We start from the raw sequence: 19,887 nt of genomic DNA, 5'->3' as shown, positions 1-19,887 counted from the left end.
TTGAGCTCAACTGTTGACACGACGATCTCACCTGTTGTTGCCACAGGACCTGTACCACCAGAGCTACAGCTGCGTGGGCGTCATCTTCGCGACCATCCCAAACTTCCGCGAGTTCTACGTTGAGTTGGACGTCAACAACCAGGGCACTGAGTGTCTCAGGCTCCTCAATGAGATCATCGCTGACTTCGACCAGGTCAATTCCTAGATATTCTCATCACTGCTCCGGATCTGATGGGTTGCCTCTACTCGTTGCTAATTATTACCTTAAGCGCCAATTTTGATTGAATTGATTCAAGTTTCGTACAATAATATGCCTTTGATTTGAGTTATCTATTAATCGCTTAGTTGGAATGTAGCGGGTATAAGTTCATTTTTCTTGAATGTTAATTTATGGCTAGTATGATTTATCACTTGAACCTAATGAGTTCAAACTCACTCACTCATTTATAACTTTAACCACCATTTGTTACGTAAAGTTTACATTATATTCATATGTTATCCAGTGACTGAGCATTCTAAGGGATTCTACAATAGAGTTTGATTCTCGTATATATAATTGATTATATGTATAATAGGTATTGCGGAGCGAGTTAGATTGACTCAATTTTTGTTGAACTGAAGAACATTACGTTTGTTGGCAGCTGCTGGACGACGAGAGATTCAAGGCAGTAGACAAGATCAAGACGGTGGGGTCGACGTTCATGGCGGCCGTAGGGCTGATGCCTGACCACAGGATCCAGGAGGACCACAGCGACTCTGTGGGCTACTACATGTGCGTCCTCGCTGAGTTTGTGCTCGCCTTACGAGACAGCCTTGCCAACATCAACGAGAACTCCTACAACAACTTCACCCTTAGAGTTGGTGCGTGGCTAAGTGGCGTGGCCACCAAGGGTCTCGTGTACATGATCTTTGCTTTGGTGCACTGTATTAATTTAATAATAATAATAATTGTATGTGGCTTCATGCAGACGAGGGCCGGACAGTGAATGGTATTTGGTGTTAATGCTTTTGCAAGTGCATTGTATTTATGAGGGCTTAGTGAAGACAGTCGCACAGCAGAAGGCCGTAGTAATGGTGCGTGTGTGAGGTGCGCTGCAGTGCTGCCGTCCGTTGCATGTTGAACATCTCGCTGTAGTGAACTACATAAGATACCGGTAGTAGCTGAGCGATATCATGCCGTTGTGTTACTGTATCAGAATATAAGTTTATCTCCGCCGTGCACCACCGCTTGTTGGTTTTGTCAAATGGCTTGTAGTGTTGAGTGCAAAACACCGGCAACTTTCTCAATTGAAATATGCTTTAAAGACATTTGAAATATGCTTCTTATCATTTAACGATTAACAGAGACTCTATTGCAAATGTTTTACCTGTTAAATTAACTTTTGATTCAGCCGGATAAAGCTTAGTTTTTATTTTTTCAAATCTGTTTGAGTGAAGGAAACACGTTTTCAAAAATACAAAAACTAGCCTGGCATTAGTTACATGGTAAACAAAAAGCGCTTCCTTAAACTTACAGCCACAGAAATGTTCACTGAAGATAAGTAGAGATGCTGGCTAGCGAAGAGAGCTCGCTGGAGCGCCGTGTCAGGCTGACGGGACACGACTGACAGGCAGCCTTCCTACTTACCTAGCCTTGCCCTACCTTACCTTACCTAAACTGATTTTAGGTAAGGTAAAACCTAACATTTGCTGCTTATGCTACTTTACATCTCCGCAAGTCGCAATAAGTTTGATTGAAGAAATTAAGTTATTTTTAAAATTGATACCATGAATAATTATTGTTTTTAAACGGAATAAATAAAATTTTAATAGTTGGCACTTTAATACATAAATAAGCGGGAATGATCTAAATCGTTTACCCCGGTTGGAAGCGTCAAGCTGTTATATACAGCCATCGATACTATCGCTCAGCTATTGTTCCTTCGTTGAGTTCTTGAATATCAGATATGCATTTCTAAAGTAGTGAACATCATTCATATGTCATGTGCAGGCATGAACATGGGCCCGGTAGTGGCCGGGGTGATCGGGGCCCGTAAGCCCCAGTACGACATCTGGGGCAACACCGTCAACGTCGCCAGTCGCATGGACTCCACCGGTCTGCCGGACCACACGCAGGTCTCCACAGCTGCTGTGTTGTGCTGCCCTCTAGTTGCCCGCTTAGTTATTGGTTCTATGTAGCACTCCTTCGTTGTACCTGCTGTTAAGTCTTGATCAATTTATTAATTTTTGTCTACGAAACGCGTCAGTTTTATATTTTCGTCCATCGTTTGTCCTGGCATAAGGAAACAACGATATGTTGTCTTCTTGCTCCTTGATTTGATCAAACTCCTTCATGGGACGATTTGGTAAAAAGTTTTTAATAAGTTACGTATAAGATAATTTGTTATAGGAACAATAATCAATAATGCAAGCTCATGTTCTGCGGTTGCTAGCTTGGTTTTATTGACTGCTCAGTTGTGCAGTATTAAACGAATTTTTAATAGAGAAGCAGACATCCTAAGAGTGCATACCTTGTTATGTACTTACGATGGCTGTTGTGACTGCAGGTGACCGAGGAGGTGTACAACGTGCTGCACAAATATCCCTACGACTTCCAGTGTCGCGGCACCGTTAAAGTCAAAGGCAAAGGCGACATGACGACTTATTTCTTGCTTGGCCGCGCCCAGCCTCCCACATTGAGGGTGCAGGACCTCCCCCAGCGCAGCAACACCCCCTGGCACCAGCAGCAACAGATGCATCAGCAGCAACAGATGCATCAGCAGCAACAAATTCACAAGCAGCATGTGCACCAGCAGCAACAAATACACCAGCAGCAACAAATGCATCAACAGCAACAAATGCATCAGCAACAGCAAATAACTCAGCAGTATCAGTATGGTGAGCTGTAACATATTGGAGCTCTGAACACGGGCTGCAGGGTCATGGAGTTGTTAGGTATTGACAAGCAGATAATTAAATTGCTGTTTTTTCATGGATTCAAACCCTAGCGAAAAATTTTTTGCAGGTAGCGCTCATGGCGACGAGTGTTGCGGCTATTCTCATGTTGAAAATTTTGGTTCTTTAGTTGCAGTTGAGAAATACATCGACTCCTGTAACGTATGCTGTTTTACGCATGAAGGGTGGGAAGAACACGGCCGCACCCCGTTTTGGCATTATTTAAATCATAGTAACGAACAATGAACAAGAACCAAGGATACTAAAGCATAGCTCATTAAAAGCTACTTCTTCGTAGCTGGCCATTAGGAATACAGAAACATTGCTATCCTACAACTCTTACCCAAGCATTGTTGGAAGTAAGGTTTAGTGAACCTGAACTCAAGTAAAAAGAGAAGGAAACTTGCGACTAGATCGGATGTACAGGGTTCGTACCGGTCATGGAAAACCTAGAAAGTCATGGAAATTGATTTTTATTTTCCAGGGCTGGAAAGTCATTGGATTTCATTTCAGGTTATGGAAAGTCATGGAATTTGCAAATGAAAAAAGAAAAAAAGGAAGGGTTTTTCTGTGCGTCGTGTGTATACTGTTTGCGCAGTCTCTTGTTTAATGCGTTCTGATTGGTTCTCCAATCACGTGCTCAGTTGCATTCAACAACTTTTTGATCGGCAGTGGCAAAGCTCCATCTTCAACGTGCAATTTATACATCACAATGCCTGGAAAGTGTAAATTTCATGACTTGTGGTTTAGCCAAGCTTATCGTGACTGGCTTGCTCGCCATCAAAGCATGAAGGTATGGCGATATGTAGGTACATTGTGCTAGAAAGACTTCGATGTGTCAAATATGGGGGAAGCAGCTTTGAAGAGCCATTAAGAGCTATGGATTTACACGTTTGCTATTTATCAACTGTTGGAGATGATAGAATATGCACGGTCAGTCTTTCAGTCATGCTAAACCTGTCGTATACGAGTCTTGGAGAATTATATTGATGGTCATGGAGAGTCATGGAAAAGTCCTGGAATTTTTTTCTGAATACTTGTACGAACCCTGGATGTAACAACTGCATGAAATTTCGACCCTTCCGTATTTGAATAACATTGGAGGTAATACTGTCAATATAGGAAATTATTGTTATATTTTTTTATATTTTTTACTTACCATTCTTTAATAGCTGCTCTAGTGCAGCTAGTTTGAGTCGTTTGAGCTGCTCTAGTGCAGCTACCTGCTGTAAATTTAATGTATGGCATGTAAATATTGATTATGAATAGGTGTAAAAATACCCTGTTTGCAATTAACTTCCATTTAAGATGAAACTCTAACCCACTTCATCTGACAGGCTCCTCGTTGCCGTACGAGGACAATACTGCGCGTCATCACCCCCCTCCTGAAGTGCCACCTCATGGACGTCCTCCCAAGAACGGAGTGCCGCTCAAGCAAGTGGTCCGCAACGACAGCGTCTCCAGGGACTCCTACTGTGACCAGGTCGCGGTAGTCAACATGAGCCTCAGCCAGTGCGCTCCTTCATCCAAGGGCAAAGACTTGGTTGCAGCAGACTATGTAAGCGCAGGACAACATTCCTGCGAACGTGAACCTCTTCTGGTGACGCCGGGTGCTTCTGCCGCTCTTGCGGCGCACGTGCTGCCCAGGTCTTCTGTTGCGGCACAGCAGCAACAGAAGCAGCCTGCGCGCTACGTTAACCAACGCAATGGGAACGCTTCGAAGAGCAACAACCAAGAGTCTCTGGTGCTGAAAGCTGCTCACAAACCTCATCAGCTGCAACAAGAACTCCTGGGACCTCAATCTGATAGAAAGCAACAAATGCACATGCCTAGGTCACAACAGAAGTACAATAATCACCACCATCATCATCATGCTTATCATCATCACGATAAATCTGCTCAGCCTCACAACCATCATCACCACCACCATCACGCTCAGCCTCAGAAAAAATGGCCTGTAAGTTCTCACTTTCCTGAGTGGGATCAGCGGGACGTTGATCGCCAGGGAGCAAACTGGAAGTCTCGTTCAGGAGGACAGATCCGAACTCGGCCGCCACCTGAGGCGGGGCCGACGCGTCACAAGCCAAACTGTCGAGCAGCGGCGGCCGCGGCGCTGGCTGCTGGTACTGCTACAGACGCCGGTGGTGGTGCAGGTCTTGTGCTGCCCGGCTTGCCTAAGCATTATCAGGTGGAGGAGGCTGGGGTACGCAGCAAGCTACGCAATCTCACCCGCCATTACAGTGACGACAGTCTGCCCGGCTCCTCCAACCGGGAGCTCCACGCCGCGCGCATACACTCCTCCGCTGACGAGATCAGCTCCGTCAACAGGTCGCCCAGTATCAGCTCTTCTGACGAGAGCTTCTCCCGCACTGATTTCTCTCGAACAGATGCCGACTCTCCGTCACCGGAACGTGCGCCCTCTCTCAACGATGTGAGGTTCAAGTACATGTTTGAAGACATGAACCCTCCTGAAGACGGAGCGACCGCTCGTTTTAGGGAAGTATCTCCCCATCTATATTCTGATTATCTGTCAAGTGTGAAAGCTTCTAGTGATGAGAGTAGCCTTCGGTTGAATAGTTTAACTTTAGATTCTTGTAATCAGTCTCAATCTAACGTTGCCAATGTGTGGAGAGAAAGCGACATTGGGCCTCCGTTGACCGATGGCGATAGATTGCGACGTGACGATGTGTTTATACCCAAATTACGAGCTGAGTTTTCCAGTGATAAAGTCAAGAGAACAAAAACGGCTCCTGCGTCTTCTAAGGCAGAATCTAGTACAGCTCGTAGCAGTGCGTCGCCTGCCAGTGATAAATTAAAGCAAAGTTTGCATTCTAGTTTCAGTGAAAGTGACAGAACTTCTCCTTATCGCGGTAATATGTCAGGCAGTGCCAGTAGATTGATGAGTCTTGATCGCAGTGCTCGGCGAAGCCACGCCAACACTTCGGAGAATGTCGAGGCGGTGTCAAAAAGGCGTTCACTGCCTCGGGATTGCGCTCGTAAACCTCCAAGTTTCGCGGAACAGTTCAGCAGTAGAAAAGCATCTAGCATGAGAGACCACGACAGGACTGACGGTGGCAGCCGGGAGAGCGACCGGAGGTCATCTGAGACGCAGCGGTCTTCGGATTGTGACAGTCAAACTGAACCTAAACGAACTCACGCTCGCAGTGCGAGTGGTGATTTAGGCTGTCAGAAACGTGTTGGAATGAGCCCTACCTTCGTCAGCATTGACGAAAATGGCTCCTCTGCCGCGGCCAGCTCTGACAGGTATGGCCGCTCACCTCACGTGCATTGCCCACATTTGATCAGTCCTACAGGATCAAGCCAAGGAGATCATTTATCCTCTTATCTTGATTGCTTTTCAAGCGACAAATCGCAGGGTTCTGGTAGCACCTTAGAGGGCTACTCAGCCTTACAGAGGTTGGCTAAGTTGCAGGAGAACGCCCTTTTGTCATCCTTAGAAAAACTTAGCGCCCGAGGCTCGCCGCAGTTCAGTTGCGTTTATGACCCGACAGCATCGACGCGCCTCTCGAGTTACGAGACTGGCAAGGAGGGCAGCCTTATGAGGTAAAAGCTCCCTCATTCTGCCTGCTCTCAGTTCGACTAAAACTCGCTCGGGATCTTGCGATCGAAACTCCACCTCTGGACATTTTATAAACTATTTCTTCATCTTGAATGTGACTAATGATGTCAAATTTCTCTTAAGCTACTGACGCTTGCAATTTGCCAAGTTGACTAACTCAGTCGCTAGTGTTCTTCCTAACTCATCGCTTAGATTAAAACAATAATTTTCAGCAGATGACTTAATTCATTGTCTTTGTAATATAACGATTGTTACCGTAACTTTGCGCAGTATTACTAACCGCACGAATATCGGTATGAATTCAGTTTGTGTTCTGTGACCGTAACTAAACTGGCTTCGTCTTCGCGTTTGCAATACGGCTTAATTAAATCGCATTTTTGTGGCATCTCATAAATTAACACGGTCTTCGTGAATGAAATGATTTTTGTGTGTAACTTTAGTATAATATTGTTATGTTTAATAATGATAATTTTATTATAATTTAATCTAAAATTTGATCGCATTATGAATAATGAATTATTTTGATGTTCCGAATATTTCGTGAAGACAGTTGCATGTCTGGCGCTGAGTTCAAATTATCATCATCCCAAGAATTTTGCACACGGCGTTCATATACTTGCTCGTTATTAGCAACGCATACAAAGTCCTTATCATTTCACAACTTCTAACAATGTAAGACCCGGCCTGTACAAATTGCAATGCAGTAAATTGCCTGATATATTTCTGTACAGCGAGTCTTGGATTGTCCATACCAGGCGCTGCTTTCTCTTCCTTAATCCAAGTGAACACGAGGGAGAAGAAGTAATACTTATTCCTCAATTATATTTCCCCTAAGAATCAATGAAATTTTCATAATATTTTTCATGTTCATGAGTATATTTATGCCCACATTGATCGGTAACTATCTCATTAAACATGATGGTGAGTGTTGTGCATTGTGCGCGCAGGCGCAAGGGTCACCGCACGAGCAGCGCGCGCCGCTGCCCCGCGCCCACCACTGACGACGACAGCGATGACGTGGCCGCCTTCGAGGAGGCCGAGGCCAGGCTCGTCGACCACCCGTCCTCCCGCCGCTTCTCTCCTGATAAAAAAGTCAGAGTTGCGTCCTTTAAAAATTGCCAATCGTACAAACAAAAACACATTTTCTATAAATAATGTAAATCCCTTCTTTTAAACACATTATATAGAAAAGTATGCCGGCTTTGCTTGAAACTTCCAGGAGAATGAGGAGATTAATTTTCTTCTTACATTTTCTATCTTTCCCTACTATTTTGAGAAAGAATTTTAAAACTACAGCCAGAGGAATAACCACCTAAAATGTGGAAACGGTTTCGCTCAATGTTGAGCATCTTCAGGCAGATTGGACATAATGCAGCTAAGATGCGAGTAGGAGGCTGAGGTGATGGCGACTGATGAGAGACTGATTGAAGGAATGGCCGTTGACTGCGAGATAAGTTCGCGTACAGTCGGGATGCAAAGTATATAACTATGAAGCTTCAGGGTTAGTTGGGATCTGGTTGTTTGGCTCTTTAGGAATGGCTTGTTTCGTAATATCAAAATTACACCCATTATTGATATCCTTAATATCCTTCCTAAACATACTAATCTATTTAAATATACACAATTTCATAGAGGTTTGCGTTTCATAGTTCATTGTTAGCAGCAGGAATCTCGAACGTGCCTGCCAAGATGTCGATAAGCGCCGACGGAATCATTGGAACCTCCGGTCTAATCGATCCATAAGAGCTTACACAGCCATGAATCCTTTTGAAGTGAACCGCGCAGTAGTGAGGGATATTCCTGTACATCTAGTTGCTTTCTATTAAAACATTATAATGCTTGCCTCTCACCGAATGCTAATGAGACGCTTAATAGATATTGCCTGCTCTTGTCTCAGCATTCTGTGACATTGGGCCTGTTGAAACCTGCCGAGTCTCGGAGGGAGCGCACAGAACGATAATTGAAGGTACAATGTCTCGAAGAAAACTATAAACTTCATAATTACCTCAATTACCATCCGCATAAATTTTCTTCCATACTACGCAGGATGATTTCTAACGCCAGCAATCCTTGCGAACACAAAAGGCATGCATTAAGTAGTTAGTTCATTAACGGTCTCCATCAATCTTCTCAGCATGTAACGCCAAGTGCAGCACCGCGTTTAACAGCCTCAATTATTCCAATAAAATCTTATTCATTAGGTGAGGAGCAGGGGATTATCAATCATCCTGCGGTCTCTCCGTTGTAAAAATGAGCCCCATGTTCATTGGCGTTTTCACCTGACATCACTTAAAAAGACTATCATGTCCTCTTACTAGTATTCATGGATCTCCTAGTCTTAATTTGTCTTAATTATCGTCTCCGAATGCTGTTGGCCTGCCTGCTAATATTGCTCTCATTGATCATCTTGCGTGCCTCAGTCACAGGTAGACTTGCTATAACCTCCCGGTTAGCGGGCTGAACCCAAACAAAAATCAATGTCAGGAAATCTCCTGCGGGGTTGAATCCGCAAGATTGCCTCTCTGCTTAACCGAGCTCTCTGTCTGCCTGGTATGTAACGCGCTTGGGTAGATACAATATTGAGCCAATAATAATATTCGCTCACAATGATAACTATTTTACAGATCCTAGCTTCCAAAAGTCCGCGCCCAAGCCCTACAAAAATGGATGAAGACGCCTGGGTTAGAGAAGGCAACCGAGGGACCGTACCGCACAGCAGCAGCAGCACCGATAGTCCCTCGACCTCGACGGCGAGCACGAGCGGCGGCACGACAACGACGGCGCAGGCCACGGCACCGCTGTGCTTTATCGTATCCAATACGGCACCTGAAGGCGGCGTCACTAAAGGGCTCGGGCTGGGGGGCAAGCTCGGGCTGAGCAGCGCGTGTGGCGGCGGAGGGGAGACGAGTCTCTCCGAGTGCAGCGAGGAGGAGGACGGCAACGCGTCTGAGCCGCTGCTTGACATCGACCAGGACAGTACGGGGTACACCACCGACGACCCGGCGCTTGATCAGGCCTCTATGATGAACGACGCAGGATTGACCGACGCTGAAGGTAACCAACAATTTAATTGTTCATTTTCATATAGGATATATGAATCATTATAATCTTTACGCTTGCTTTGTGAATTTCCTCTCAATGATTTTCAGTTTTTAAAATTTGCATTTATGTAGAACGTATTATGACGTGAACAGGTGCGCTGAGCGACGTCAATTCGCTGTACAACGACGGCCCTCTCTGCGACGGCGACGACACGAGCATCTCAAGTCGCGCCTCTTCGCGCATATTCGACGACGCGATGCTGAGCTACGACGCGCTCTCTGCCTACTACCACGCTGACTACGACAGCTACAAGGGCCCTGGCAGCGCTCAGGATCCTCCAGACGAGAACCAACAGCTCCTTCATGTTGACCTCAGCCGCAGCCCTCGCAACAACATAGACGCTCTCAGCGGGGACAGTCTAGACAAATTAGACCAGTGTTTGAATTTGGGCAAGACGGATCCAGCGGCCATTAACCTACAAGATATCCGCTCGGTATCTGAGAGCATTACTCTAAATTTCGGCAATTCTAGGTTTGACAGTGAACTCGACAGCGACGTATGATATTTAGCTTCCGAGAGCGTGTACTTGCCGCGCCTTAGTGAGACCACCGTGTAGCGTTTATATGCGTGTTACTCGTACGAAATAAGCTCTGCTTTCTGAGATTAGATCTCATTTTTAATTACTTTAGTCACCAACAAAATCCTTGCCAGCCGCTCTTGAATTCCCAGATTATTCATCAGCCTTCTGGTACAATTGACCTTTCATTAACTTTTAAAGCACCTAATTTATGTTTGAGTTGAGCACGCAAAAGTTTGTTCTGCGTAAAGTGAAACTATTTTGTTGATCGCTAGATTACTATGGTGATATTTAAGCCATCTTGATTTTATGCTTATTTATTGTGCTTTTGTTAGTGTAGCTCATGGCGATTGATTTATTATACAGCTAATCTAAGATGGGAAACTGAAGCCGTTCATGTAGTACATTGGACGATGCGGGCGTTATGGAGGTGCTGCGCGTACAATGTACATCTGAGAAATGATTTTACCTGCATTGCATTTTGCAGTTTCATATGCTTATTAACTCTGATTCTTTTTTTTTCTCGAATGACCAGTCACTCACATGGGATTATAAAAACAAGGCAGGAAAAATTACTTCATTCCTACAAGAACAGATCGAGTTGACTCAGTTCGGTGTGCCGTGCGAGGCTCGGCTGATGGAACTAGTCATGCAATTATACAATATCGGGACTAAACTTCGTCACTCTACTCATGCTTTCGGATATTATAAGTTACCAAAGACTTCACTGTTCAACCCTCATTGAATATAATGAATTTAATCACTGGAACTATACGGTATTCAACGTACGTCATGGAGTGTTGCTCAGAAGTGCTTACAATATTTGTGAGATCTGTTGCAGTGTTCTAATGTCGTTACCTGAGATGAACATGCAATAGCACGATTAACCTAAGTTTTATTATTGTAAAAATAGTTTTGGCGCCTCTGTTCGACGTGTTTGTGTTGAACCCAGAATAGAGAATGATTTATAACATAGTCAAACATCCAGCTGTTCCTTTGTTTCTTAGATCCGTAGCTTCAACCAACCGCAGCTCAATTACTAAGCTCAAGCTGCTTTATATTTATTGAGTTAATTTATAAGTTGAATGCGTTAAATTATGGATTTGCCTCTCATGAGCTCGGGACTGTGAGTTCCTTTAAAATTTCAGCCTCTGCGAATGCTTCCGAATTTGTTGTATTGTTTGCTTCACTGCAGGTCCTGACCCGTGTTGCGCGGGCACGTGTTCGATACTTCAATTATTATCTGGTACGAGGGATGAACCTGTAGCATTATTTTCTTCATGAGATTGTCGATTGTCAGAAATAGCTTGCTTTTGTCGTTTCATATCGACGATTTCAAGTAGGTGACTCGTTGAAATGTAGTGAATGTCTCTAATGTACACATGTTCTTTCTAGAGTCAAGAATCTCGAAAGAAAATAAATATATTTATTTTATAGTCAAGAATCTCGAAAGAAAATAAATATATTTATTTTATAGTCTAGAATCTCGAAAGAAAATACATATATTCTTTCTAAAGTCTGGAATCTCGAAAGAAAAAAAATTTATTCATTCTAAAGTCTAGTACCCGAAAGAAAATAAATATATTCATTCAATAGTCTGGAATCTCGAAAGAAACTCATGCAGGCTATACTTCATATGGGAATATTTTGTCATTGCATTATGTTCGATGTTATTTTATTCGTAGAGATGAAATCTTAGCATTAAAAACTTGTTATCCAATTGGGTCAGCTTAAACTCGACTGAATTTTTATCAAGCGATACAACTAAGAATATTTTATATCATTTTACACAAATGTAATGCCTTGCTTTGAGGTAGTGCTAATATTTTTAATTGTTAGAGGAACATGTGGGTAGAGAGTGGGAGAAGCGACAGCAGGACCAACACTGTTCTTGGCAACAAATGCCGTGTTGTCGTGATATTACACGCAGAGATGCCCAGACCTGCGTTGTGTCTGATGGTCTTAATGCAGCGGCTGTTGTTTGTATCATTTCTGGCAGTTATATGTTGGTAGTACTGTCGGTGATGGAAATACCTGTGAAGAAAATTAAAATGTTCCTGACAATGAAGGTAAATGTAATTTAATGGTTATTAACAGGTGCTTACGAAAGAAATCTGTTGGTTGGTATCATTGTTTATGATAGGAATTTGTTGATAACACTGCCGATGATGGTAATTTGATTGAAGTTTTTCAGGCAGTGCTGCGGCTGAACGCGTGTACATAGATAGTTAGAGCCCTAGTCGTGTTGTGCATTTAAGGTTGCAGTTATCTCTCCTTTGACGAAGTATATGCAGTATTTTTATAAGCATACATAACATAGTTCATACATAATTATTTTATGAACTGGAATAATTTGCATCATTGCTGTTGAACTTCGTTTCTAAAACGTTGATGTTGCTTAGTATTTCGCCATTATAAGTGACCGCTATCACGTTCACGTTCTACGTTGCTCCAACATATTAACGCCATTGTTGTTGCCGCGAGATTAGTGTTTATTATAAAGTATCTTTGAGCGGCCACATGGTTGCAAGTATCAAATATATTGATCTACAGGTGAGACGCTGTCATCAATTGTTCAGTGTTGAATACCGAACGCCTTCATCTTTCCCATCCAACAGAAGCGCTCCCATTCACGTATAACAAACCTTGATGTTTACATCGCTTCTGTGGAGCCAAGTAGTGTAGTTTGTGGTCGTGTAAGTTGAACATTTTCAATTATTAATTTCGAGTGTAATGTTCTTATGATTCTGGTCATTTTTATTCCTCAGCATATTTTTTAAATTCCATAGATGAGATAATTCTTCCTTAACGGTTTAGTTTCTCACATTTGACAATACTCAGGTACATTTGTATCGTGTCAAAGTTGCTACTAATTGATTAGTTGTGCAGAAATACGATTTATTTTTATGTACTCACCGGTGTAAGTATTGAAGCGAAATACTGCAGGCTTATGCTTAAGAAAATCACCCTCGGTGAAAAAGGGTTTGAAGTACTTATGACTCCATTCGATATACTCGAGTTTCTCGTTCAACGATGTAATTTGTTATACTGCTTTCACATATGGATCGAGGACAGGCAGATTCAGTTGCCCATCGCAGCTGCTATTCTGCAGTGCAGGTATTCTCGATTTTGAACTCCGTTCGCGCTCTGGTTAATCAACGCTTGAAATTATTGTACATCTTTCCCGATGTATACTTAGGCGTAAATATTTTTGGAATCGGCAGCTTGTTCTAAATAAAGATTAGTTTCAGTGAAGTCCCGAGTTGAGATGCGATCGCAACTCATATCCAAACCACTGGGTCGCCTGCCGAAGACCACCACTGCCCTGGATGTAATGGACCATCATGATTCCTGCCTTCCGGAACGTAGCCTTCAACACTTCAAGCCGTCCGTATCTAGGCCGTGGGTCGAACCAGCCCTCGGTCGAACGGCCACTTGTCGAAGGACGATAAATTTTGGAACAGAACTATGCTATCTGAAACCTAACCTCAGATGCGGTGAACGTAAAATTACGTAATTTAACGATGCCCGGAAGTCAGATTCGATCCGCGGCCTGGTGGTGCACGGCAGGTTCTATGCGACGCCGGAGGAAGACAAAGCCGAGTGGTTCACGGCTGATTGTTGGATGTCCAGAGAGATCCTAGGCATTCGATTCAGGGCTTATTGTTGCACAAAATTGGTGGTGCACGGCTGCGTTCCCCAAACCACGCTGGTTATGGCTTCAGAGTGCGTGTCCTGCAGGAATTTGGACACTGCGGTCAGCGGCTTTACTGTTTATACATCAGGTCTACCACTAATAATATATTTATTCGGGTAAAAAGTCAATTTCGATGACTATGAACAGCCAAAGTCTCTGCAATAAAAGAGATCTATGCCTATTTCTTTGTTTTATTTTTGTAAAGTCCTTATATTTTTTAGTTCAAGACTTGTGGTGACAGAAGCACATTCTCTGCCTCATCTGCGAAGCAAACGTTCATGGCGTTTTGCGCAACATATGGTGATAAAAAAGTGAGGCTTACACACTATTTTTGTCGTTTTTTATCTGTGTGATTGTTGTCTTCGTACTATTTCCCTGATTTAGATCAATTTGAATGAGACAAAGGCATATTGACCGTTTCATATTCGTCCATCAGAAGAATATAGAAGGGTGATTGAGATAGATGATCGTTCAACATTCTCTTATTATTCCACGAAGAGATTGCCTCTTGTATAAATAAAAAATATTAATTATAATTTTCCCAGGATAAGCATTTCCTAAGTTTTTCTCGCTTAAGTACTTGGTAGTGCGTTCCGGGGATGCATATTATTGGCCAGCAATCCCAGTAGTATTGTCCAATACAATTCTTACTTTTATATTTTTATATTCCTTCACGTGTGCAAGCGTGCAACTGAGTAGAGTAGCCTCATGGTTGAACTAGTATAAGGTTGACCCAACTGAAGCCCATTTTTGCGGATGTAGCTCGTTGTTCGCCTGTTACGTCGCTGATCTCAGTGACGTCACGGGCATTAACCAATCACCGAAATGCGATCAAACCAGTCGACCAATTCGTCATGGGAATGATGGGTTTATTTACGTTTCTCGATCTCAGTGACGTAACAAGAAAGCTGAACTGAAAGACGGAACTTCTCGTGGGTCAACCTTATATAGTTCAACCATGGAGTAGCCTATCCATGGTTGTATACTAGTTCAACCAAGAGCGTATCTATGAACTCAATTGTTAAGAGCCATAGGCTCCATAATCCGCAAAACTGCGCAAGTCACTTTAGTTGTATATTTGATTTCGATGTAGTTTTGGAGTATGTGGTGTAAGATTTATGTTGGATATTTTGGTAGCCCAACATGTTTATTCTCAACGTTAGCAACAGGGCTAGTAAAAGAGTTAAATTTGTTGCCAATGGCTGCGCACCCAGTTGCGGTAGATCAGTGGTTCCCAAAGTGGGCGATATCGCCCCCCTAGGGGCGGTAGAAAGATTTTTGGGGGCGGTAGGAAAAAAGAGGGCGGTATGAGGGCGGTAAACCGAAGTCAATGTCAGAAGTGCGAACATTGTTTGACCATTTGTACACAACACGTGCAGCACATGACTCCCAGCGATGGTTTTTTCACCCAGATCTGTTTTTTTTAACCTCTCCTGGGTTTACGTCTTGGACCTCGGCCGGTCTCACGGCCAATTTCCAAATTCAATGATCAAGGAATATCTCTCAAGCTGACACATTAAACTTGGTACACGTATTCGTTAGGACCTGACAATAATGTTTTGCTCGTGAAAATTGTTTGAATTTTACCATCGTTTGTTTTTGCCAAAGTTATATGGCAATTCGGGCCGAAATTCACAGTGATCAAGACATTTCTTCCAAACTGCTGAATAGATTCGAACGAAATTTTGAATTTGCAGTCCTAACTACCGAACGGTAATGTTTAGCTCGTGAAAATTTTTTCGCTTGTAGAATAGAATAGAATAGAATAGAAGTGTCGGCGTTGAAGAAATAGGCCCATGGCCTGTTGCCGATTCTTGAACTTNCAATATACGCGTAACTCACGAATGAAGGCGAAATTAAAAAAAATTACGAGCTAAACATCACCGTTGGGTTCTGATGAATGCGTGCTCTAAGTTTCATAGAGCTGCGTTCATTAGTTTGGGAGATATTACTTGATAATTAAATTTGGAGATTGGTCGTGGGACCTGCCACGAGTCCAGCCGTAAATTCGCCCGAGACGTCTTAGGTTTCTTATAGTGTTGAAACAGTTAAAACAGCTGAAAAACTTATTGGTTCTCTAAATGGGGTTCTATTTGTGAAATACACATTTGTGTTCAACTTTTATCTTTTGAAATTCACATTGTGTTCAACCTTTATCTTTTGAAATTGCAGCGTACTAACTTTCAAGAAAGAGGCGTATGTCAGTGAGGGGCGCTATAAATTCACTAGGGAGCCAAAGGGGGCGCCAGCCTAAAAAAGTTTGGGAACCACTCTTCTAGGGTATAATATATTTAAGTCTCCTAACGTTTGATCGTGTTCACAAGCAATATCACTTGTGTTCAGTTTAATATTATATTAATAAGCTCAGTAACTTCTTTGTACTTTCTAAGGTATAATATATTTAAGTCTGCCATCGTTTGATTATGTTCACAAGCAACATTGCTCGTGTTCAGTTCAAGACGATAGTAATATGCCCATTACTTTTTTTCTTCTTGGGTATAATTTATTTAAGTCTCCTATCGTTTGATCGTGTTTACAAGCAGAAATTGCTTGTGTTCAGTTTAAGGCTATAGTGATATGCTCAGTAACGTTCTGTTTATTCTAGGGTTTAATATATATAAGTCTCCTAACGTTTGATCGTGTTCACTAGTAATATCGCTTGTGTTCAGTTTATTATTATATCAATAAGCTCAGTACCTATTTCGTAGTTTCTAAGGTATAATATATTTAAATCTTCCATCGTTTGATAATATTCACAAGCAACATTGCTCGTGTTCAGTTCAAGAAGATAGTAATATGCCCAGTACTTTTTTTATTGTCTTCTAGGGTATAATATATTTAAGTCTCCTATCGTTTGATCGTGTTCACAAGCAGAAAATGCTTGTTTTCAGTTTAAGACTAAAGTATTATGCTCAGTAACATTTTGTTTATTCTAGGGTTTAATATATTTAAGTCTCCTAACCTTTGATCGTGTTCAGAAGCAATTTCGCTTTTGTTCAGTTCAATATTATATTAGTAAGCTCTGTAACTTTTTTTGCATATTCAAAGGTATAATATATTTATGTTTCCTATCGTTTGATCATGTTCACAAGCAATATTGCTCGTGTTCAGTTCAAGACTATAGTAATATGCCCAGTAAGTTTTCCAGGCTATAATATATTCAAGTCTCCTATCGTTTGATCGTGTTCACAAGCAGAACTTGCTTATTTTCAGTTTAAGACTATAGTAATATGCTCAGTAACATATTTTTTATTCTAGGGTATAATATATTTAAACCTCCTAACGTTTGATCGTGTTCACAAGCAATATCGCTTGTGTTCTGTTTAAGATTATAGTAATAAGCTCAGTAACTTTTTGTATATTATAAGGCAGTGGTTCCTAAAGTGGGCGATATAGCCCCCCTAGGGGCGGTGGGAAGATTTTGGGGGGCGGTATATAAGAGAGAAGAGGGCGGTATAGGGGCGGTAAACCGAAGTCAATGTCAGAAGTGCGATCATTGTTTGACCATTTGTACACAACACGTGCAGCACATGACTCCCAGCGATGGTATTCTCACCCGGATCTGTTTTTTAACCTCTCCTGGGTTTACGTCTTGGACAAATTACCGGCCAGACTCGCGGTCGGTCTAATGGCCAATTTCCAAATTCAATGATCAAGGAATATCTCTCAAGCTAATGAACTTAACTCGATTAAACTTGGTACACGTATTCATTAGGACCTAANATTATTTCGTGACGTACATTAGCGGCTGTCTCTTATACACATCTAGATGTGTATAAGAGACAGGTAATATGCCCAGTACTTGTTATTTTCTTCTAGGGTATAATATATTTAAGTCTCTTATCGTTTGATCGTGTTCACAAGCAGATATGGCTTGTGTTCTGTTTAAGACTATAGTAATATGCTCAGTAACATTTTGTTTATTCCAGAGTTTAGCATAATTAAGTCTCCTAACGTTTGATCGTGTTCACAAGCAATATCGCTTGTGTTCAGTTTAATTTTATATTAATAAGCTCTGTAACTTTTTTTGCATATTCTAAGGTATAATATATATAAGTCTCCCATCGTTTGATAATGTTCACAAGCAACATTGCTCGTGTTCAGTTCAAGCAGATAGTAATATGCCCAGTACTTTTATATTGTCTTCTAGGGAATAATATATTTAAGTCTCCCATCGTTTGATAATGTTCAGAAGCAACATAGCTCGTGTTCAGTTCAAGAAGATAGTAACATGCCCAGTACTTCTTTTGTATTCTAGTGTATAATATATTTAAGTCTCCTATCGTTTGATCGTGTTCACAAGCAGGGAGCCTGTGGGGGGGCGCAATAAATGTCTCTGGGAGGGGGCGCTATAAATTCACTTGGGAGCCAAAGGGGGCGCCAGCCTGAAAATGTTTGGGAACCACTGCGGCAGATTAACCTCACCCCCTCTTCACTATTCTCTTACTCGATCCGTATTTTTCAGCGATAAGCAGCTGGTAAAACTGAACATTTCGAGTAAATTAATTATGAAGAGGCGTGTAGTGCAAGGTGAATTGAAAAATTCTGAATTAATCGTTTCTGGTCAGAATCGGCAAGGAGGCCGGGCGGTTAAGCAAAAGCAGAATTGAAGCAGTGATTTGCGAGTTCGAGACCGCAAAATGCTGTGAATTTTCTGCGATGTTAAGAATCGGCGACAGGCCTAGGGCCTAATTAACGCTGAAACCGCTATTAATTAATGAATATGACTGCATTACTAGTAAAGGGTACTTTATTGTAGAGTGCAGATTGGAGCTAGGTAAATTGCAAATTTTTTCATTAGAGCCTTTTCTTAACTAATGTAAATAAAATATCGTTTATTCTATTCATTTTTTTTATGTTGAAACCTAATGGTACTATTTAAGAGTTGCGGATCACATTGCGATTGAATTTATCACCGACTTCTTCAGCACCATTCATCCAACTCCAAGGCTCCAACACGTGGCCTGTCATTATTAGGCTGTCAACAACTGCGAGGTGAAGGTAATCGTCGTTATGCTGAACCAGATTCCACAGGCCACTGTAATCCATCAAAATAAAAAATATGAGTTCAAACAGTATTTGTTCCGCTCCCTTCTCTCCCTGGATAAATGCGTGAGTATTCAGTTTCCCCAAGCCCTAATTCACCATAAATTTGTATTTTGCACTTATGAAGTAAGGTACCTAGTACTAGTGGCTAGCCTAGTGAGTATAACTATAAGCCTACTGCCTACAGCCCACCCAGCAGACAGCCCTACACTAGTACAAAATAAGTACAATAATTATTAACTCTGAAATGACTGGAAGTGATTGCTAGAATAGAACACTAAGAACAGTTCTCACTAAAGATTTCACCTCTGACTTTTAAATTGACTGCTTTTCCATTTTGGTTAAAAATCTAAAATTTTGATTTATTTAGTTTTTGTTTTGAATTTAAAGCTTCAAATCTGCCAGGGTGCAGACTATATCAACTTCGAAACTGTACATATTTTAAAATTGAGTTGTTATGAGACCATAACTGAGAAAATGTTGCTCAATGGGTTAGTCCTGTCGTAAATGAGACTTTCGTTATTACCGGGCGATGCTCTTCCAAACGCATAAGTACTCACAATAATTCCCTGCCACCATGGTGCAGACTGCGGACTCACTGCAGGGCGCAGGCTGGAATTCTAAGAATGGAAGTTCACTTATAAAAAAGCTTTCCACCCAGGGTTGGTGATTTTTTTTATTTAAAAAAAAGCAAAAATCAATGATTTTTTTTTCAGGATTTATTTGATTTTTTGTATTTTTTCAGTTTTAGGGTAAATGCGGTATATTCTGACACATTAAGGACGCATTGAGAAATGAAAAACTATAAAAAAAAACGTATGCGTTACGTAAGTTCTGTTGCCTTCACCGCTTCACGTGACTCTCAAAACACTTCACTACGCGTCAGCAATGATGAAACGTCACAAAATGTTGCCATATTTATTAAAAAGCCTTTAGAATGGAAACCTACCAAATCCCTATATTCCGTCACTTTGTGTGGCAACATCCGACACGTGGTGAGTCGTATTGCGT

The 19,887-nt window shown here is 41.9% G+C and overlaps 2 protein-coding genes across 2 annotated transcripts in view; both read left to right on the top strand.

The window, feature by feature from the left end:
- Positions 1-13,482, top strand: part of LOC108683339 (Ca(2+)/calmodulin-responsive adenylate cyclase) — a 41,086-nt gene extending 27,604 nt beyond the window's left edge. Inside the window, exons 22-29 of the mRNA XM_047879487.1 lie at positions 47-193; positions 642-861; positions 1,991-2,115; positions 2,547-2,877; positions 4,272-6,498; positions 7,462-7,606; positions 9,139-9,568; positions 9,709-13,482. Coding sequence (XP_047735443.1) covers positions 47-193; positions 642-861; positions 1,991-2,115; positions 2,547-2,877; positions 4,272-6,498; positions 7,462-7,606; positions 9,139-9,568; positions 9,709-10,118 — 4,035 coding nt within the window. The 3' untranslated portion in view covers positions 10,119-13,482. The remainder of the gene's footprint in view (positions 1-46; positions 194-641; positions 862-1,990; positions 2,116-2,546; positions 2,878-4,271; positions 6,499-7,461; positions 7,607-9,138; positions 9,569-9,708) is intronic.
- Positions 13,483-18,706: 5,224 nt separating this feature from the next.
- The window catches only part of LOC108683338, a 10,387-nt gene continuing 9,206 nt past the window's right edge, over positions 18,707-19,887 (top strand). Inside the window, exon 1 of the mRNA XM_018172645.2 lies at positions 18,707-18,942. Coding sequence (XP_018028134.1) covers positions 18,893-18,942 — 50 coding nt within the window. The 5' untranslated portion in view covers positions 18,707-18,892. The remainder of the gene's footprint in view (positions 18,943-19,887) is intronic.

Source organism: Hyalella azteca, unplaced genomic scaffold (genome assembly GCF_000764305.2).
Source record: "Hyalella azteca isolate HAZT.00-mixed unplaced genomic scaffold, Hazt_2.0.2 contig3170, whole genome shotgun sequence".
NCBI lineage: Eukaryota > Metazoa > Arthropoda > Malacostraca > Amphipoda > Hyalellidae > Hyalella > Hyalella azteca.
This window is presented reverse-complemented; position numbering and strand designations above follow the sequence as displayed.